Source organism: Schistocerca piceifrons, chromosome 5, assembly GCF_021461385.2.
Source record: "Schistocerca piceifrons isolate TAMUIC-IGC-003096 chromosome 5, iqSchPice1.1, whole genome shotgun sequence".
NCBI lineage: Eukaryota > Metazoa > Arthropoda > Insecta > Orthoptera > Acrididae > Schistocerca > Schistocerca piceifrons.
Genome location: NC_060142.1, coordinates 281080975 through 281102745, shown reverse-complemented (window position 1 = coordinate 281102745; position 21771 = coordinate 281080975). Strand labels below are relative to the sequence as shown.

The 21771-nt window shown below is 40.1% G+C and overlaps 1 protein-coding gene across 3 annotated transcripts in view; it reads right to left on the bottom strand.

Moving 5' to 3' along the window:
• The window catches only part of LOC124798379, a 172605-nt gene that overhangs the window by 52365 nt on the left and 98469 nt on the right, over positions 1-21771 (bottom strand). For all 3 annotated transcript variants that reach the window (XM_047261751.1, XM_047261750.1, XM_047261752.1), the window contains exons 7-9: positions 7266-7347; positions 4778-7188; positions 4531-4690 (exon numbers count right to left, since the gene is read on the bottom strand). In XM_047261751.1, the coding sequence (XP_047117707.1) occupies positions 4531-4690; positions 4778-7188; positions 7266-7347 (2653 nt within the window). The remainder of the gene's footprint in view (positions 1-4530; positions 4691-4777; positions 7189-7265; positions 7348-21771) is intronic.

Sequence of the window (21771 nt, the reverse complement as noted above, 5' to 3'; positions counted from 1 at the left end):
TGTTACAATACTTGTGATATGAAGATATGCGTAATCATGAAGCAGCAGCAACAGCACCCCATGTCTCAGTTTTCCCAGATGTTTTGCCCAGCGGCGGTTTTTTGACAGACATGCTGCCCCATACATATTCTGCACTCCCTAATGGATGTCTACCAGTGTTTATCCTTCAGCAGCCAAGAATAATATAACAGCATGTTTGTCCTGCTCAGACACATGTGGTAATAACATCGCCAAAGCTCACATTTCAACATTTACTGCAAACAAGTCAGAAAGGTGTGAATGCCACACTAATCCCTTACCTACATGTTGTGCTATGTTGCATATACACTGTATAAACATGCTCAATGGGTATATTTTTTTTGCACAGCATGTATTGTTCTATCAAATTTGAACTACGCAGTAGAAATAGGGACAGTGCAATAACACAAACAAATCTAAATACTCTGCTAACACTCCAGGGAAGGAGGAGGAATAAAAAATGCTGTTGGAATTCTGTGTGCTGCCAGATCCAGAGAAACTTGCTGTAATGTGTTTCCAAAATAGGTTGTGGTTACTATCATATTTATATTAAAAGTAATATTGTTTGCAAAAACAATGAAACTCCTTTTCCCTGGCCTTTATCCCGCATCTTCACAGATTTGCCATCTTAATTTATACACTTGACATTGTTAGTGGTAGACAGTGGCCATATGCCCTTCCTGTCACCCTAATCTTTCTTCAACAAATAAGTTCTATTTGTATTACACTAACATGACAAGAGTCATGGGATATCTCCTAATATCATGTTGGTAGCTGCTCTTGCCCAGGATAGTGTGGCAACTTGACATGGCATGGAAGTCCCCTGCAGAATACTGAGCCATGCTACCTCTAAAGCAAACCATAATTGCGAAAGCGTTGCTGGTGCACGATTTTGTGCATTAACTGACCTCTCGATTATATCCCATAAATGTTTGATGAGATTTATGTAGGGCGATCTGGGTGGTCTAATCATTAGCTCTAACTGTCCAGAATGTTCTTCAAGCCAATCATGAACAATTGTGGCCCAGTGATGCAATGCATTGTCATCTGTAAAAATTCCATTGTTGATTGGGAACATTAAGTCCATGAACAGCTGGAATTGGTCACCAAGCAGCCGAACATAACTATTTCCAGTCAATGATCAGTTCAGTAGGACCGGAGGACCCAGTCCATTTCACGTAAACACAGCCCACACCATTATGGTGCAGCCACTAGTTTCCTACAGTGCTTTGTTGACAACTTGGCTCCAAGACTTCATGGGGCCTGTGCCGCACTCACTCATATCCTACCATCAGCTATTAGCAACTGAAATCAGGACTCATTTGACCAGGCCACAGTTTTCCAGTCATTTAAGACCCAGCTGATATGGTCACTAGCACAGGAGAGGCACTGCAGATGATGAGCTGTTAGCAAAGGCATTCGCATGGGTCATCTGCTGCATAGCTCATTAATGCCAAATTTTGCCGCACTGTCCTAGTGGATATGTTCATCGCATGTTCCACATTGGTTTCTGCCATTAATTCAGGCAGAGGTGCCTGTCTGTCAGCAATGCAAACTCTATGCAAACGCCACTGCTCTTGGTCATCAAGTGAAGGCTGTCAGCCAGTGTTGTCCATGGTGAGTGGTAATGCCTGAAATATTGTATTCTCTGAACACTCTTAACACTGTGAATATTTGAATATTGAATTCAATAACAGTTTTTGAAAAGGAATGTCCAAAGCTTCTAGCACCAATTACAATTCGGATTTCAAATTTCTGTTGTGTGCCCATAATCACTTCCAAAACCTTTTCACATGAATCATCCGAGTACAAATGATAGCTACACCAATGCACTGCCCTTTTATACCTTATGTGTGCAATACTGCTGCCATCTGTATATCTCACACAGCTATCCCATGACTTTTGTCACCTCGATGTATATATTTATTTGGATTTTGGTACAAAGTTCCTGAAACTTTGTATATGGACCACAGTGCTATATGGAACTGAAACATGGAAAATATTGAATATAGAAGAAGAAACTTTGAAACATTTGGAATGTTGGGTTGTAGGACAAAACTGAAAATTTAGTGGACAGGTGAGATACTAAATGAAAAGGCACTAAAAATAACATTCAAAGAAAAGAGGATGTATTAGTGTGACAATTGGTACAATGTGCAGCACTAGTTGAATTGGGACTGGAATGAGCTGTAGAGCTCCACCAGCCCCTGATTAGTGAATAGCAATCAGTGTTTAGTTCATTCAGTGAGTGACTCATTACACACTTCTGTGTTTTTTGTTCTTGTTCCTTGTTCAGGTAACAGTTTTTAATTTATTTACTACTTCCACATTTTACAAGTGTCAAGCCTTAGGAAGTATACTTCAGTTTGTTAGAATTGGTTCACGAGCTTTCTGAGGCCATTACCCATTAACAAGATCAGATATCATCCAATACCCGCCATTGATTAAACTGTGTCATTGGCTCTAAATTTATTGAAATCTGATATTGGCCGTGATCAAAACATACTAATGAAATAACAAATAGAAAATATTTTGTAGCACCATTACTATTTTGAGGGCAAATCTGTGGGAGTATGGACGTAGAGCATTTCAGCAGTCGCTGGAAAGTGCGAACTGTTGGCAAGTGCGAACTGTTGGAATTCCAATTAAAGTAACATAGCTGTTTACTCATTATGAGACACACCAACTCGGCTCGGCAAAACTGCCAGCACAGCAGTAAGAATATGGTACTTACAGGCAAGGAGATTTCTCCCCCAACAGAACTAAACACAGTGGTGCAATGGCATAACAGGTGTGCTGCTTTCTGATATAAAGAGCTGTCATTTTGTAGCTTCCACTGGAGAGCTGGCTACTGGTGCAAGAATTCCTTCTGCCTTTCAGCACTGCTAACACCATTGTGGCGCAACTCACATAACCAGGTCACGTGCCACATACTGGGCTTGGTATCAGCAATCCCTGGCACGTGTCTCAGCCTGCCAAATGGGCATTAGCTGCCACCTTGAAGGCCCCTCTCAGAGGGGTGTTGCCGCTATTCAACGTTAGCACAGTGCAAATGTCTGAGCAAAAAAGACATTTATTTTGATAGCCATATTTCTCCGGGTCCCTCCAGCTAGCTAGCAACTCTGCCGCAACCCTCCACCATTGGTCATCCTGCACTGAAGGCACTCCACCCTTCAAGGGTCAGATTCAGTTTTAAGAAACAGAATTATTCAAAGAGGTTTATAATCACTGCAAATTCAAGGAATTCATCTCCTTTATCAACAAAATGGAGTAGTAGCAGTTTAACACCACATGCTCCCTTAGTTAAAATTTAGGCATTCATGGCAAACATTTCCTCTCTTAACCCAGTATCCCTCGACACCTGTGTTGACCACCTCTCCCATGCTTTCCTCAGGAATGGCCACCAATAAACCGGCAGAACATGAATGGATACATAATGCCCGGAACTCTGTTGCAGAGGAGGTTCACAAAATGACTAAGGAATTTGAGTGCCTATTACATGACACGAGTTATTTGCATCTCCTCCCCATATTAATTTCCTTTAACGCCAGAGATGGTAACATTCTCTCCAACTAATCTTCACATCCTGCCACTTTTCTGTACGTTCCCCCATAAATAATCCTCCATCTATTGTCTGTTTATTTTATTTTCTTCATTGACAGACTGTTCATTGGTAATATTCATTTTTCCTCTATTTCTTTTTGTCATCTTCTTCTCCCCCCCCCCCCCCCCCCCTTACCTCCCCATATTTTCTCCCATCTTCTTGTTTTCTTTCCTCCTTTTCCCCCTTAATTCTTAAACCTTTAGCTGCTGTGGACATGTATACACATCCTGCAACACTGTTCTCTAGTTGCTGTGGGCATGTATACGAACTCCGCCTGTGTTTCCCTACAGTGCTACGTATGTCTGTGTGTCCTGAGCCTGTCACTTCCATATCTCCCTGAGCAAAAAACATTTCGAGTATTTATCATACAACATACATGCCTCTTGCATGCTATCAACTGCAAAAAACCTTGTTTCAAAATCTTAATTGTTTATGAGATATGACAACTGTTACGAGCACGTGACTTGCAATGTGCGTGGACGTTAATGGGCACATTGCACATGACTGCCCGGACGATATGAAACCCAGTAACTCGAGAATGAAATTAGAGACCATTCTGTTAACAATTTTGAATAAAATTTTTATATTTTTCTACATTTAATTCATTGCAGTATATGAGCTAAAACAAACAACATTTAAAGTTCACACAATGCATTTTTACCTCTGCAATACCTTTAAAATATCACGCAAAGTTTTACTGGTCAGCCTTTCTGACTCCATGTAATTTTACATTTTTCTCAAGTTGATTCTCCTTTTAATACATATCAAACAGTTTCACAGCATGCTGTAAAATCAGGTTTGTTTTACACTGAGAGTGCCACCATTTGACAGCTCAATTTACATTTCTGTAAAACTTTTAGAACTCTAAAATGGATTTTTAATTAAATAAGAAGTGATTGTGAAATTACCTGAATCCTTCTGACCCTTTGGAGGGCTGGCCCAACATTCATTTATGACTTTAAGCACTTCTTCAGAGCTTGCAGAAATGGATGAAGGGACACATCCTTCAGATCTTTTAGGCACCAACGTAGCTGGAGCCTGTTGTTCACATTCTTCAGCAGCAGTTTCCTTTTAATCATAAATAACATAAAAGCAACAGAAATAATCACATCTTGATATAGTGAACAGTTAAAATACAAAATTTAACAGTCTTACCTTGATTTGTTCGGTTGCTTTCTTGTGTTTCAATTTTAACATGGATGCTGTAACTATGTGCTCACACACTTTTTTTTCTCTTTTCTCCAGATTAGGTCGATTAGTTGGTGTGTACATAGATAGCAATACCATATTTTCCTTTGAATTAACATCACACAATTTATCAGAAGGTTCACGAGCCACATCTTTGAAGAGTTCTCGTTTTATTGCACATGGTTCATTACCTCCTGGAACTTCACCATCATCAATGAACAACTGAAAAGGTAGTACCTTTTTCTTTTTGGTTGTAGATGAGAAAGATCTCACGTCGTCATGTAACAGTTTGTTGGGACCACACAGAACTGAATGTGAAAACAGGTTTTTGTTTTTATTGGGGAAGCCAGAAAAGCCATTTTCTTGCTCTATTTTAACAAAACCCGCTCGGCCTTTTGCATAGCAATTTTCTTCGTCACTAAATATTGGAAATTCTGGTATATGGTTCCCATTTATTGAAATCTTTCCTTCCTGCATTTCTCCACACTGCTCATTCTCATTCCCCTGCATCAAAATAGGACTGCTCAAGCCCTCTACCTTGTTAGATAACAATACATTGTTTTTGTTATCTGAGTAAGACACTACCTCCTCTGTCTTTGAACAAGTGAAGATGTTTTCAGCGTTAAGAGTTTCTGGGGCACCTGTAACACCTCCTGTACTAACTGAAAATGTGCCTTGGTTTTGAGGTTTTTGCTGCTCATTTACAGCTAACAACAAGGGAGACGTACAAGAACTGGGCTTTATAGGTAACATAATGCCTGCAGTATCTTCTTTGTTCAAAGAAGTGAAAAAATCGCCAGCTTTAAGAGTTTCTGGAGTACCAATACCATCATCTGTGGTAAACACCGAAAAATCACTTCTTTTCAAAGATGATTTACTCTGATTGATCTGCTTTTGCTCCTCATTTTTAGCTGCTAAGAAGGTTGGCACAGAAGAACTTGACTTATTAGATGATAGCATAACGTCTAGATTTTCGGAATGACGAATTTCCTCTTTGCTCAAAGAAGAAGTGAAAAAACCACCAGCTTTAATGGCTTCTGGAGTTTCAATATCATCAACTGCAGTATACACTGAAAGACCATTACTTTTCAAAGAACATTTGTCTTGACTGATCTGTTTTTGCTCCTCATTTTCAGCTACTAACAAGGATAGCACAGAAGAACTTGGTTTACTAGCTAATAACATAACATCTACATTTTCGGAGTGAGGAATTTCTTCTTTTGCCAAAGAAGAAGTGAAAAAAGCACCAGTTTTAACTGTTTCTGGAGCACCAATATCTTCTTCTGTAGTAAATAATGAAAAACCACTCCCTTTCACAGGAACTGTGCTTTGTTGGTTTAGTTTTTGTTGCTCATTTTCACCTAATAATGAAGCAGGTGAACAAAAACTTTGCTTATTGGATGACAATATGGTGTCTGTGTTTTCAGAACAAGGCACATCTTCTCCGATCAAAGAGGAAAAACTGCTAGCTTTAACAGTTTCTCGAGCACCAATATCATCTGTAGTAAACACTGAAAAACCATTACTTTCCAATGAAAATTTGCCTTGATTAACTTGTTTTTGCTGCTCGTTTTCAGCTACTAACAAGGCAGACATACAAGAACTGGGCTTACTAGAGGGTAATATAATGTCTGCATTTTTGGAATGAGGAATTTCTTCTTTGTTCAAAGAAGTGAAACAACCAACAGCTTTAACTGTTTCTGGAGGACTCACACCACCTCCTGTAGTAAGCACTGAAAACCCATTCCCTTTCCCCAGAAATGTGCCTTGGTTGTTCTCTTTTTGTTGCTCATTTTCAGCTAATAACAAAGCAGGTTTATAAGAACTTTGCTTATTAGATAATACAATGTCAGTGTTTTCATAACAATGCAAATGATCTTCGTTCAAAGAAGCAAAATTATCAACATGTTTAAAATTTTCTGGAACACAACTGCCATCTATGACACGTTGCTTAACAACTGGTGTCAATACACTACGAATGTCAGAAAGGCACAAATTGTCCATTTCTGCCAGATGATTAGCTGCTGAATCTGTACTTGTAGGGCCTTCCACACCATGCTGATATTGACTGTTAGGCACTGATGATTGTTCTGGCAGTTTTGTTTCCTGTGAGTAACATTCACTTCCAACTGTGCTGATTTCCGTATGGGTACACTTTTCATAGCTATTGCATAAGGCACTCAACTGTTGCTTGTTATCAAACATATTGTTTTCTGTATAATTACATAAATTACTCTCTTTTTTAGAAATACTGACACTGCTTTTCTCTGATACAAATGCCTTTACAGGATTAAGATTTTCTATTTCTGCACTGTGTGGAGGCATACACAGTGTTATTTCCATCTGATCCGCTTCCTGGCGCTCTGGAATCGCAAGTTCTGAAAGTGAGGAAGAGAGATGATAACGTGGGTATTACATATTACAAAGTATATCAGTGGTATAAACTTCATGATACCTTTGTTCGTCCTCTCTTTGCATTTCATATATTTTACTGCTTTAAGTTCTTCAAGACTGTATTCTGTCCCACCAGCATAAACCTGCAACACAATATTCCAACAGTTTTCTTGTTAAAGAAGTGTTTCTTTATTATATGTCTAAAAACTGAAATTATGATATTGCAATAACAGTCATATTGCTGGGAACAGATTACAAAAACAATTTTGCCTCCAATGACAATTTCAAGCAAAATACTATAGCTGTGAAAACTATGTTATGACACTTTTCTGTGCACTGTGTAAAACTTGCTGGAGTGTTTTACACATTGCAATATAGTTTTTAGACAGCAATCCAGACATGCAAAACAATATTAAACAATGAACAAAAATAACAACAATGAAAAAAATTTTAAGTTACTGTTTCTTCAACGTCTGTTAAACCTCTAACTGATACAACAATTGGCAATTCTTGCTCCTTTAAAATTACAGTCCATTGCGTTAACTAATGTGTTACGTAACTCAGTGATGGCAACAAGAATGTCACAAAGTGCAGTATACTGCCGATGACTGTGATAAAAGATCTGTAATTATACAATGAATATTGTGTGCATCTCTTCTACTACTTTTTCTTTGCCTTCTCTTATTTCTCTAGACTGTCACCATTGTTATATGGCATGAGGCAATGTTAGTGACAGTGGCTGGCTGGATGCCCTTCCCGACGCCATCACTCCACCTTGCAAGAAATCTGTGTATCCCATCTGTATACATCTGGAGTAAATCTCATGTTCAAGAATTATAATGTTTATAAATGTCTGCACAGCATGTAACTGTGGCAGATGTGGATAACAGCCTGGTATTTACCTAGGTGTATATGGGAAACCATCTAAAAACCACATCGAGGCTGCACAGCTCACCAGCCCTTGCAATTAGCCCATGAGGCAAGTTTGACCTGGGACAGGCTGAATTTCTGAAGCAACACACTGATGTGCTCAGCTACCTGGGCATGTGAATGATGTATGCACAATGTATGATTAACTTATCAGCCAACTGAGTGATTTTGGGCAATGTACAGGGTGATTATAATCGAAGTTAAACTTCCAAAGCACTGTAGAAATACCACCACTGGTCAGAATGATGTCAAATTGCAACGGAATATTATTGGAGAACGGGGGAAACGTATGGCAGAAGAAAAATAAATAGTGTGAAAACTGATCAACAGATGGCGCTTTATGTGTCAGAACACATAAATGAAAACACCTGTCATGCACACAACCCATTGAATTTGGTATAAACGCTCCGGGTACACGGCTTTTCCTCCTCTCGCATCTATGGCATTCGCCATGACTGTCCCAACGCAGGACTGAGCTCTGCTTGTAAAGCTGTGTTACTAGAATTATGGCTGTGCACACGTCAATCTGCAGAAGTTCCAGACACTGAAGGGTTTGAATAAAAGGCATTGGTCCAATGATTGCCATGGGTCTGGAGAAAATGATTCGGGAATTCAAAAATGTGAAAAGACGAGTTCTTTTGGCGCACAACCTGGTAGAGGGAGAAAATGAATTGATTCTACGTCAGTGGAAGCAGTGGCCACAGCAGTGCAGGAGGCGGCAAGTGGTCGTGTGCAAACTTGTAGTGCACGGGGAATTTCCCGAACATTGGACATACCCATGAGCATGGTGCTTAAATTCCTACGAAACATCCTTCTTTGCTGCCCATTCAAAATTACCCATGTGCACGAGTTGCTCTCTGTTGATCTGCCAGCAAGAGAGACCATTTGCTTTAGAATTTCTTCCTCGCATGGAAGTGGACAATGATTGGCCATGGAAAATGTTGTGGGTAGACGAAGCCCATGTCCATTAACAGGATACGTCAACACACACAATTGTCTAATATTGGCAATGGAAAATCAACACAAAAATCAACCAGTACCCCTTCATCCTGAGCAGGTCACTGTGTGTTGCGGATTTATGGCATCATTCATCATATTTTTTTGAAGAGACAGGTGCTTTCAGTCCTGTTACCTGTACCATCACTGGTATGCCCTACGAGTGTCTTTTCCACAACCAAGTCGTTTCAGCTCTCCAACAGTGTGGAAAGGTTCATTTTTATGCAAGATGGCGCAACTCTGCACATTGAAAATAATCTAGTTAAGCAGCTGCTGAAGCGCTATTTATTCTGGCTGCGGGGCTAGCTGAAAGAAGACATGTTCAGTGTTTCGATTGCTAACTTACCTGCACTGAAGGCATGCGTTGCGCAGCACATTCTGAACGCGACACCGGAAACACTTCGATCAGTTGTGGAACATGCTGTTTCTCGATTTCAACTTGATGCAGAAAACTGTGGACAGTGTGCTGAAAATGTTTTTCATCAGTCACACTGAAAGTAATAATCTGATTTGATCTAGACTGATGCATTCTATGCATTTTTTTTTTTGGCCTCAGGACAATAAAAAACCGATTTTTCCCATCTGATGTGATATGACCTTGCCATTGTGGATGGGCTTACGTAACTAACAGTATCACACTTTTACACCCATGCACACTGAGTACTAGTCTGTTTATCGTCAAACATATACCTTGGGCATTGTTGTATGAGTCATTTGTAGTCAACCACTATTAAATTATGATGCTTACAGCGCCATCTATTGCTACATTTTCTAACTACACTCCTGGAAATGGAAAAAAGAACACATTGACACCGGTGTGTCAGACCCACCATACTTGCTCCGGACACTGCGAGAGGGCTGTACAAGCAATGATCACACGCACGGCACAGCGGACACACCAGGAACCGCGGTGTTGGCCGTCGAATGGCGCTAGCTGCGCAGCATTTGTGCACCGCCGCCGTCAGTGTCAGCCAGTTTGCCGTGGCATACGGAGCTCCATCGCAGTCTTTAACACTGGTAGCATGCCGCGACAGCGTGGACGTGAACCGTATGTGCAGTTGACGGACTTTGAGCGAGGGCGTATAGTGGGCATGCGGGAGGCCGGGTGGACGTACCGCCGAATTGCTCAACACGTGGGGCGGGAGGTCTCCACAGTACATCGATGTTGTCGCCAGTGGTCGGCGGAAGGTGCACGTGCCCGTCGACCTGGGACCGGACCGCAGCGACGCACGGATGCACGCCAAGACCGTAGGATCCTACGCAGTGCCGTAGGGGACCGCACCGCCACTTCCCAGCAAATTAGGGACACTGTTGCTCCTGGGGTATCGGCGAGGACCATTCGCAACCGTCTCCATGAAGCTGGGCTACGGTCCCGCACACCGTTAGGCCGTCTTCCGCTCACGCCCCAACATCGTGCAGCCCGCCTCCAGTGGTGTCGCGACAGGCGTGAATGGAGGGACGAATGGAGACGTGTCGTCTTCAGCGATGAGAGTCGCTTCTGCCTTGGTGCCAATGATGGTTGTATGCGTGTTTGGCGCCGTGCAGGTGAGCGCCACAATCAGGACTGCATACGACCGAGGCACACAGGGCCAACACCCGGCATCATGGTGTGGGGAGCGATCTCCTACACTGGCCGTACACTACTGGTGATCGTCGAGGGGACACTGAATAGTGCACGGTACATCCAAACCGTCATCGAACCCATCATTCTACCATTCCTAGACCGGCAAGGGAACTTGCTGTTCCAACAGGCCAATGCACGTCTGCATGTATCCCGTGCCACCCAACGTGCTCTAGATGGTGTAAGTCAACTACCCTGGCCAGCAAGATCTCCGGATCTGTCCCCCATTGAGCATGTTTGGGACTGGATGAAGCGTCGTCTCACGCGGTCTGCACGTCCAGCACGAACGCTGGTCCAACTGAGGCGCCAGGTGGAAATGGCATGGCAAGCCGTTCCACAGGACTACATCCAGCATCTCTACGATCGTCTCCATGGGAGAATAGCAGCCTGCATTGCTGCGAAAGGTGGATATACACTGTACTAGTGCCGACATTGTGCATGCTCTGTTGCCTGTGTCTATGTGCCTGTGGTTCTGTCAGTGTGATCATGTGATGTATCTGACCCCAGGAATGTGTCAATAAAGTTTCCCCTTCCTGGGACAATGAATTCACGGTGTTCTTATTTCAATTTCCAGGAGTGTATTTTCCTTCTGCCATACATTTTCCCCTTCTCTGATAATATTCTGTTGCAATTTGACATCATTCTAACCAGTGGTGTTCTTTATACAGTGGTTTGAAAGTTTAATTATAATCCAGGTTAATGGTTCCTACAAGGTCAAAGTCATATTCATTCACTACACATATCTTCATACAAAATAGGATTGTGGGAAGTTTATTAGCAGACATACAAAATAGGATTGTGGGAAGTTTATTAGCAGACATACAAATTTGTTAGCTCTCAGAGTTTGGTGGCCTTAATAAATCACTCGCAACTGCAAAGTTTTGTCATAAATGTCCAAAGCTTACTTATCACTTTATTGTAATAACCGATGCACATCTCAGTACAAATAATAAATTCAACAAAGTTTAATCTATCCTTAATAATCACACCACCTCAAACTCCTGATATACATAGGGACTTCAGAAAGTAAGATACACATGTCATCTCACACTAAGACCATTGCACAAGATGTGAGCAAATTGTCAGTCGAGAATACAATTTCCGGGTTTCCTGTAGGTACAGTTCCATTGCAGTGTAGCCAATAAGTGAATCATAGCATAAGAGTGAAATAGCTTGGCAACTGGAAATGTACTCCAAAGTTGAAGTACACGGGGAAGTATGGTTCTTGTGGACAAGATGTCTAAATCACAAAAATTCACTGTGAAATTCTGGCAGTAGAATGTTCCAACCATTGTCAACAGAGCCCTTGTGACTATAGTGGCATGTATCTGTTTTACCTTGAAGTTTGGTTCAGCATTCAATTAGCCTGGCATCATAACATGTAATTTATTTTTTGAATTCCCTTCATAGTCAAAGTCATCAGGAACAAGGTTTTGACAAAAGTTGAACCTTACAGAAATACTTATTATTTTATTATGCCTATCCTGTATACTGCCCCTAATGTGTGAAACCGCTTTACACACACACACACACACACACACACACACACACACACACAGCCCACATGCCTCATACCAGAAAACTATATCATTGTTCCATGTGGCAGCCTAAGGATCACTACCATCGGAAAGAAAAGGTACACCTAATTGTGAGCATATGCAACACGCTTACAGTACCACTCTCCAATAACAGCTTTAATATAAGCATAGATGGAAGGGATAGATTATTATGTAAGCACACAAATACTCGGCCAGTTTATAGGGGGCAGATCAGCTGTAGTCTTCCATCTCATAACTAGCTGATATTAGAAGTTGATACTGGCTAGTTTGTAATTTTCAGTCACACAGCAGTGTATCATGTGCAACTGACAAAACACTAGCAAACAGCATTCACAAGCCACTGTCCATCAAATAGTGTCTCTGAAAGAGAGAGTGGAATATACAATGCCTTAAACATCCACAAGTGTAGTCACAAATAACTGTTGGCATGGAATTTTCTGTGTTCAATTAATAAGGATACACAGCTGCAGCTTTGAATACAACATGATATAAGCTTATGTTAATAAACAGATTAAAAGAAATCAGCAGTGTTGGTGACCATTATATAAAAGTGAAATATTTATTTACCCTAATACGAATGCTGATGCGAGTTACCAGCACCTACAGAGAAATTGTGGATCAATGCATACCCAAAAAGAATGAGAACTACATTTACATCCAGCTGAATACAAGGTTACAAAAAAAAAACAATTCAGTACAAAAGGAAATCCGACAGATCACCACTCGCCACATGGGAAAAACAGGAAAATTGTTCAATCTTTGGCCAACATCTTTGTTCAGGGCCCACGCGCACACGTAACACTTGTATCCCCATCAATAGGAGTAATTTGTTATCTGTTTTACGTAAAAGCTGGCTATAAATCTACTCCAGGTTACTTACCGTTTCCTGATGATTGGTACTGGTGACTTAAGTGATTTTACAATGATTTACACAAGACGTGGGCAGTTATGAACAGTGCTGTATTATGTACCCTGGTGTCCAAAATTAAAGCAACAAACCGCTGTTTCTCTGTCCTGTGTTTAATTCATGCTATAATCATACAAACTTTCAACAGATGTCCATACAATTGTGTACTGCATGTAAGATGACATTTCAGTCAATGGACAACCATGCCAATGATGGCGTCAGGCACCTCTCAAACGGGGTAGTGTTTGCCGAGTAGTTCCACATCCACAGCAGCCATATACACAATCCCAAATGGTGCAGTATGGCACAGAGAAGACACCTACCAGACACACTGTGGTGGAGGGCCACAGGAAGCAGGACAGTTGCTAACTGATGTGGCCAGGTGGCTTAATGTGAATCTTTCTGTTGTTTCTCGGACATGGCAACAGTTTATAGAGACCAAAACTGTACCCCAAAGACGAGTTCAGGACTGACTGTGTGACACCAGAGAGAGAGGACCATTTTTTTACTGTCAGGGCACAACGCTGCTGCCTTGGTACTGTACGGCAATTGACACCTGACCTCGCAGCATCCACTGGACATGTTGTATCGAGACAAATAGTGTCCAGAAAGTTTCGGCAGAGTGGCCTTTATTGTTGGAGACCAGCTGCACGTATACCTCTAACATGTCTTCACGGAAGGGAATATCTAGAGTGCAGTCTTCAACATGCCACCTGGACAGTCAAACAGTGGGCCAATGTTCTTTTCACACACGAGTCCCGATTTGATCTGGAAACTGATTCTCGACTGATTCGCTTCTGGAGTGAACATCAAACATGATTTCAGATCCAAACATCGTGGTAACAGACCAGTCCTGAGGAGGATCCCTAATGGTGTGGGCAAGAATTATGTTGACCAGTCTAACACCTCTCCATGAAACTGGATGGGTGAATCAGCAAGGCTTAACTGCTGTAAGGTTTCATGACGAGATCTTGGGATCTCATGTATGACTGCTGTGAGGAGCTGTGGGCCCAGACTTTGTACTGATAGACAATAATGCTCGACTTCATAGAGCACATGCGGTTGACATTTCCTTGGAAACGGAAGGTATTGCACGCATGGCATGGCCTGCTCATTCTCCCAATTTGAATCCCATAGAACATGTCGGATACACTAGGGAGACACGTTATATCACATCAGGATCCACCAACCACTCTCCAAGACTTGTGAGCAGCTCCATAGGAAGAACGAGCATTATTGCCTCAGCACGAGACTGGCGACATCATTTACAGCACGTCCCATCGTCGTCAGACCTATATTGGAGCCATAGGTGGTCACACCCCATACTGAGCAAATTAAACAGTTGTCAGAATGTGTGTGCGAATCCAACAAGCTGGAAAAACAAAGAACAGGTTTTACAGCTATGTCTGTTGCAGTTGTTTATGTCCTGTGTTCTTTACATTGTTTCTACTTGACTAACACCTGTTTATACTGTTTTGTGGTAAAATAAATGTAACCTTGCAAAATTTCCATTTGTTGCTTTCATTTTGGACACCAGTGTATTTCACTGTCTTAACTACATCCTGGGATTCTGGGTGGTGCGTTCTTCTTCAAGTTACATGGTATAGGTCATCATCAATGACACAGATGACAGTTATTACATTCCATCTTGAACTGATCCTGATACTCAAATCCTTGCATCTTGATAGCCTCTTGGCCACCTTATCATAAACATTTCCATCACAACTGGAGTGAGACACTAGTTACGAGCCATAATCTATCTGAACTCAACTCCATCTGAACAGGCCTCAAAAAGCCCAATGGTACTGACTGACTGCCTTGTCATCCTCAGCTGATAGGCATCATGGTTGCAGATATGAAGGGCATATGGTCAGCAAACTACTCTCCTGGCCACTGTCAGTTTTCTTAACTGGAGCTGCTACTTCTTGACCCTGTAACTCCTCAATTGGCCTCACAAGGGCTGAATACACCCCACTTGTCAACACTGCTCGCCAGGCCCAAATGGTCACCCAACCAAGTGATAGAAAAGCCTGACAGGACTTTGATGATATGATGGGAACCTATGCTACCACTGCGGAAAGACCATCAGTATGATCTAGCTGCCTGATATACAAGAATTCACAACTGTTACCTGTTACTATGCAGTTGGTAAGTATTTGCTGATCATATAGGATAGTGTTACATCCGGCTATTGCAACATAGGTGTTTAGTCATATCATTTGTTAGAGATACCTAGTACTCTTAAGTTGTGCATATTTGCTAATGAAGGTGTGACTGGCTGTATTGTGCCTCTTACAGTACTCATTCTTTGACAAGTTAGGGCAGCCTAATATGTGGTCTATGGTTTCAGCGCACACTCCAGAGTGAACATCTACCATCCTCAACAGTTTTCATTCAAAACAGAAATTATCATGACCCAACCACAACATGTGTGTGTGAACTGTGTAACAAAGCCTGTGAACGATATCGCATAGAACTGTGCAGTAAAAGAGTGAAATCGATAAATGAATATGTAAAAATTTAAAATGTTAAGCAAAGTAACTGTATATGGCTATTTAGCTGCAGTTTTATTGAATTAAAAATTGACAGCACAGGAGGGTATATAACTTGTGAATGCTTAAATTCTCTCAGTGATATGGGTAATGGCCCTGAAGGGATTTCTGTTTTCAGGACTGTAAGTTTGCTCTCCCAATTCTGAAGTTACACTGCAGAAGTCAATATAATTACCTCCTTGCTATATGGGGACTTCAACGTGAATAATTTGAACAGCAGTGCGTCTGACAGAACAGTCCAACAGGCACAATATTTCAGCGAGCAACCCTGACACCATCGTGATTTACATGTGTCGTACCATCTATACACTGATGAACTGACCATATGGGGAGCACATGAATGAGGGAAGGTAACTTGCTCAGCCTTATTGATTGCTGTTACACCAGGTCCATTATAATAGATTATTTTTACAGTTTTGAAATTTTAGTTTTCTACAACAATAAGATGATTGTATCTATGGTACAAATGAAAGATTTTTGTTAACTGATGCACGTATCCCAATTTCTGGTGGTTATTTCTACAATCACAACATGCCTTTTCAAATATCCCATGGCTGCCAACTCTTTGCATCCATATCTGATGTGTCATATGGCTTCCTTTTGATCCTCATTTCCCCACAGCTGTATATTTCTTATTCATTCAGAATATATTTGTGTCAACAAGATGTTTGATGCTACCAAATAAAAATTATCTTGCATGATGATATCTGCATGTTTCTTGATTAATTCTTTTATTATTATTATTATTGTTATTATTATTTCTCTTTCCTGTCTCAGACGTTATGTCTGGTTAAAAATGGAAAGTGACGAAGACCTTGATCAAGCGTGACTTCCTTATAACTGTACGGTATATGTTACATTGCATTTATGAACTTTCGGGTAATTGAACATGTATCAATAATTACAGATTTCTGTAGTTGTATGTATACGTTTGAATGTAGCTGTATTGCGTTGATGTACTGGTGGATATTGTGTGGTATGACTCCTGTAGTTTACAGTATAATTAGTACAATATCAACTTTATCCTGATGCCACATGTCTGACTTCCTCAGCCAGTTGGAGGTATTTTTCAATTTTTTCTCCTGTGTTCTTCTGTATATTTGCTGTATTGGGTATGGATATTTCGATTAGTTGTGTTAATTTCTTCTTTTTATTGGTGAGTATGATGTCAGGTTTGTTATGTGGTGTTGTTTTATCTGTTATAAAGGCTCTGTTCCAGTATAATTTGTATTCATCATTCTCCAGTACATTTTGTGGTGCATACTTGTATGTGGGAACGTGTTGTTTTATTAGTTAATGTTGTATGGCAAGTTGTTGATGTATTATTTTTGCTACATTGTCATGTCTTCTGGGGTATTCTGTATTTGCTAGTATTGTACATCCGCTTGTGATGTGATCTACTGTTTCTATTTGTTGTTTGCAAAGTCGGCATTTATCTGTTGTGGTATTGGGATCTTTAATAATATGCTTGCTGTAATATCTGGTGTTTATTGTTTGATCCTGTATTACAATCATGAATCCTTCCCTCTCACTGTATATATTGCCTTTTCTTAGCCATGTGTTGGATGCGTCTTGATCGATGTGTGGCTGTGTTAGATGATACGGGTGCTTGCCATGTAGTGTTTTCTTTTTCCAATTTACTTTCTTTGTATCTGTTGATGTTATGTGATCTAAAGGGTTGTAGAAGTGGTTATGAAATTGCAATGGTGTAGCTGATGTATTTATATGAGTGATTGCTTTGTGTATTTTGCTAGTTTCTGCTCGTTCTATAAAGAATTTTCTTAAATTGTCTACCCGTCCATAATGTAGGTTTTTTATGTCGATAAATCCCCTTCCTCCTTCCTTTCTGCTTAATGTGAATCTTTCTGTTGCTGAATGTATGTGATGTATTCTATATTTGTGGCATTGTGATCGTGTAAGTGTATTGAGTGCTTCTAGGTCTGTGTTACTCCATTTCACTACTCCAAATGAGTAGGTCAATATTGGTATAGCATAGGTATTTATAGCTTTTGTCTTGTTTCTTGCTGTCAATTCTGTTTTCAGTATTTTTGTTAGTCTGTCTATATTTTTCTTTTAGCTCTTCTTTAATATTTGTATTATCTATTCCTATTTTTTGTCTGGAGCCTAGATATTTATAGGCATCTGTTTTTTCCATCGCTTCTATGCAGTTGCTGTGGTTATCCAATATATAATCTTCTTGCTTAGTGTGTTTTCCCTTGACTATGCTATTTTTCTTACATCTGTCTTTTCCATAAGCCATATTTATATTATTGCTGAATACTTCTGTTATCTTTAGTAATTGGTTGAGTTGTTGATTTGTTGCTGCCAGTAGTTTTAGATCATCCGTGTATAGCAAGTGTGTTATTTTGTGTGGGTATGTTCCAGTAATATTGTATCCATAATTTGTATTATTTAGCATGTTGGATAGTGGGTTCAGATCAAGGCAGAACCAGAAAGGACTTAATGAGTCTCCTTGGTGTATTCCACGCTTAATCTGTATTGGCTGTGATGTGATATTTGAATTTGTTTGGATATTAAGTGTGGTTTTCCAATTTTTCATTACTATGTTTAGGAACTGTATCAATTTAGGATCTACTTTGTATATTTACAATATTTGTAGTAACCATGAGTGGGGTACACAACCAAAAGCTTTTTGGTAATCAATGTATGCGTAGTGCAGTGACCTTTGTTTAGTTTTAGCTTGATATGTCACCTCTGCATCTATTATCAGTTGCTCTTTACATCCTCGTGCTCCTTTGCAGCAGCCTTTTTGTTCTTCATTTATAATTTTGTTCTGTGTTGTATGTGTCATTAATTTCTGTGTAATGACTGAAGCTAATATTTTGTATATTGTTGGTAGGCATGTTATGGTGTGATATTTAGCTGGGTTTGCTGTGTCTTCTTGATCTTTAGGTTTCAGATAAGTTATTCCATGTGTAAGTGTATCAGGGAATGTGTATGGGTCTGCAATGTAACTGTTAAATAATTTAGTTAGATGTGAATGTGTTGAGGTGAACTTCTTTAGCCAGAAATTTGCTATTTTATCTTTTCCAGGGGTTTTCCAATTGTGAGTAGAATTAATTGCTCGGGTGACTTCATGTTGCAAAATTATCACTTCATGCATTTGTGGTATCATCTTGTATGTATCTGTTTCTGCTTGTATCCACCGTGCATGCCTGTTATGCTGTACCGGGTTTGACCATATGTTGTTCCAGAAGTGTTCCATGTCTGTTATGTTTGGTGGATTGTCTATTTTAATGTGTGTGTTATCTATTGTCGGGTAAAATTTCTTTTGGTTTGTGTTGAATGTTTGGTTTTGTTTCCTTCTATTTTCACTTTTTTATATCTTCTAAGTCGTTTGGCCAATGCTTGTAATTTCTGCTTCTTTTCATCTAATTGCTCTATCGCTTCTTGTTGCGAGATTTTACCTAACCTTTTCGTTTTTTTTTTCTGACATTTCATTTCCTATAAATTGTGTTAGCTGTCCGATGTCTTTTCTCAGTTTTTCTATTCTGATCTGTAGCCTGTGTTGTCATGCTGGTTTTGTGGGTTTCTTCTGTGTGTTGGTTGGTTCTGATCTCTGCCTAGTGTGTATATTTAGTGTAGTGAGTGCTCCTACATAAAGCAGTAGTTGTAACTCTTCCATAGTTGTATTTTCATTTATTTTGTTGTGTATGATTGCGTTGATAGTTGTTATTGTTGTTTCAACTTGTGGGTAATTTGGTGGTCTATGCAAGAATGGTCTAATGTCTGTATTTGTGTCTTTGTATTCTATATATGTCAGCTGAAATTTTTCTTCTATATCTAACATGTGTGTCACTTCGTGTTCTATTTGTGCTTGTTCTGGTGGCTGTCTTAAGATTTCGCTTTCCTCTGATTGTTTAATTGATGCGTGTTGTTCTTTGTTTGTTTGCTCGGGGATGTTTGGGTCCATTACTGTATTTTCTTCTTCTTCTGATTGCACATTATTTTGTTCTAGTATTTGTTGTACTTGTTGTTTGATGTTTTCTAATTCTGACTGGGGTATCCTGTTATTTTTTATTATTACACGGATCTGATCAGCTAGTCGTTGTTCTGTTAAAAATTTTAATTCTGGGTATCTGGTGATAAATGTTGTGTATACTTGTGATCTGTATCCAGTTGTGTTGGTTCCTAGATTTGTTGCTTGGTAATAACAGAACATGAGGTGTCGATTAACTTCATCTGGCCATCTCATCCTCTGTATTTGTTTTCCTTCTAGGGTGGTTGCAGGAAGCATATCCTGCAAAACACCTCTATTTGGATTTGAATCATTTTCCAGTTGGCTAGCAGTGTCGTTACCATTGCGGGCGGACATAGGGTTCAAGCGTCGTCCCCGACCACGACAGCGCTTGTCCGAGGCTTCTTTAGTTCTGTCCTGAACCAAGTAATCACACTAAAAGGGGGGTTAACCCTATTGGTGGTTTGTTCTTTTCGTCGCCTTTTACAACTGGCAGAACATACAGGAGGCCTATTCTTTTCCCGGGCCTCCACGGGAATTATTATTACTATTATTATTACTGTTACTATTATTATTATTACTATTATTATAATTAATTACCACCACCACCACCACCACCACCAAACATAACAGAAGCAATACATACACTGCAGTACATATTTCATAATTAAATAAACAGAAATAAGTAACAAGTTTAATCACTAAACAGTTTTAATGCATGAACACGTCACATCGACTTTACTGAGCCCATTTGATGTAAGCTGTTCCCTTGAACACTGCATAGGACACTGAGAACATGAGTGTATATATATGTAACTGTCAAAGTTGCACCATATTTGTTACGTTTCCAAACCTCAAAGAAATCACAGCTGTGCAAGGTTTCTGTTTCACCAAGCAAAATCACTCTGCAGTTGGTTAGTGGCTTTGCATTTGACTTGACTCCTTTGTATTCAGCTGTGAGCTCTATTCATGGTGGGATTCCAGGTGTTTCTTAGATTTTATCCAATTCTCCAGACAGGAAGCGGTGTATTTCTCTAACTACCCTGTAGGTACAATAGACTTCAGTAATGAAACAGCTACATTTATGCCATGAATTGGGTGTCCTGTGGAAGTAAACAGCTTGGCTGTACCCTTATAGGCTGCCTTTTCTCTTCTAATTGGAGCAATGCCAGCCAGAAAATAAAAATTCTTGGTTGGGGCTGGTCATAACCACTAAATTACCTATCTGCAGCTTTCATTTAGGACAGTCAACTTTCATGGCACGAGTTGATTTATACCACAGTGGGCTACCACATTCACCAGCGGAGAAGCGCATTACTAAAACTGTAGTTTTCACAACAGGTTGTTTGCCTGTCCCAAGTTGTTTTGGTTAATTTTCAAAGTATTTAATTTCTGCCATCTATATTCAGCTTGATGTGGTACCACTGTTCCTTACTTGTTACATCTCGATATAAGATAAATCCCAAGTAAATTAAATTTGCACAGGGCCTCAGAATTATACCTCACCATAATTTCACCTTTCTTGACACTTGTTTGTAGCGAATATGAAAAGTATATATTTTAATTTTAGTAGGATTTGGCTCAAGTTAGTTTTCTACGCAGTAGTGTTCCACACTTTCAAGTGCTTCTGTAAGCTTTGAGACAGATTTTGCCAATTTTTCTGTGGATCATTTTTGCTGCAGCAAGAAGAAAAAGTCACAGAACAAGTTGTCAGTTTTAGTTACCTAGTTGGTTTATAATATGTACATCCATTACTGAAATGCAAAAAGAAACAAGAATAAGACGTAAGGCAGCTGCTTATAGGATAGAAGTAGAAAGCACATTTAAAAGTGTGCAAAACCAGAAAGAACAACATGTCACCATTACCAGCCCAGCAGATGTTCACAATGTGCATACCCCACTCCAGGGCACTCTGCAGGCAAACTTATACAGGGTGTCCCCAGAAAAATGGCCAATTTTCAGGGATATGGCAGGAACAATCATTTGAAGCAAAAAGCTTTGTAGGGGCATACGTCCTATCCTG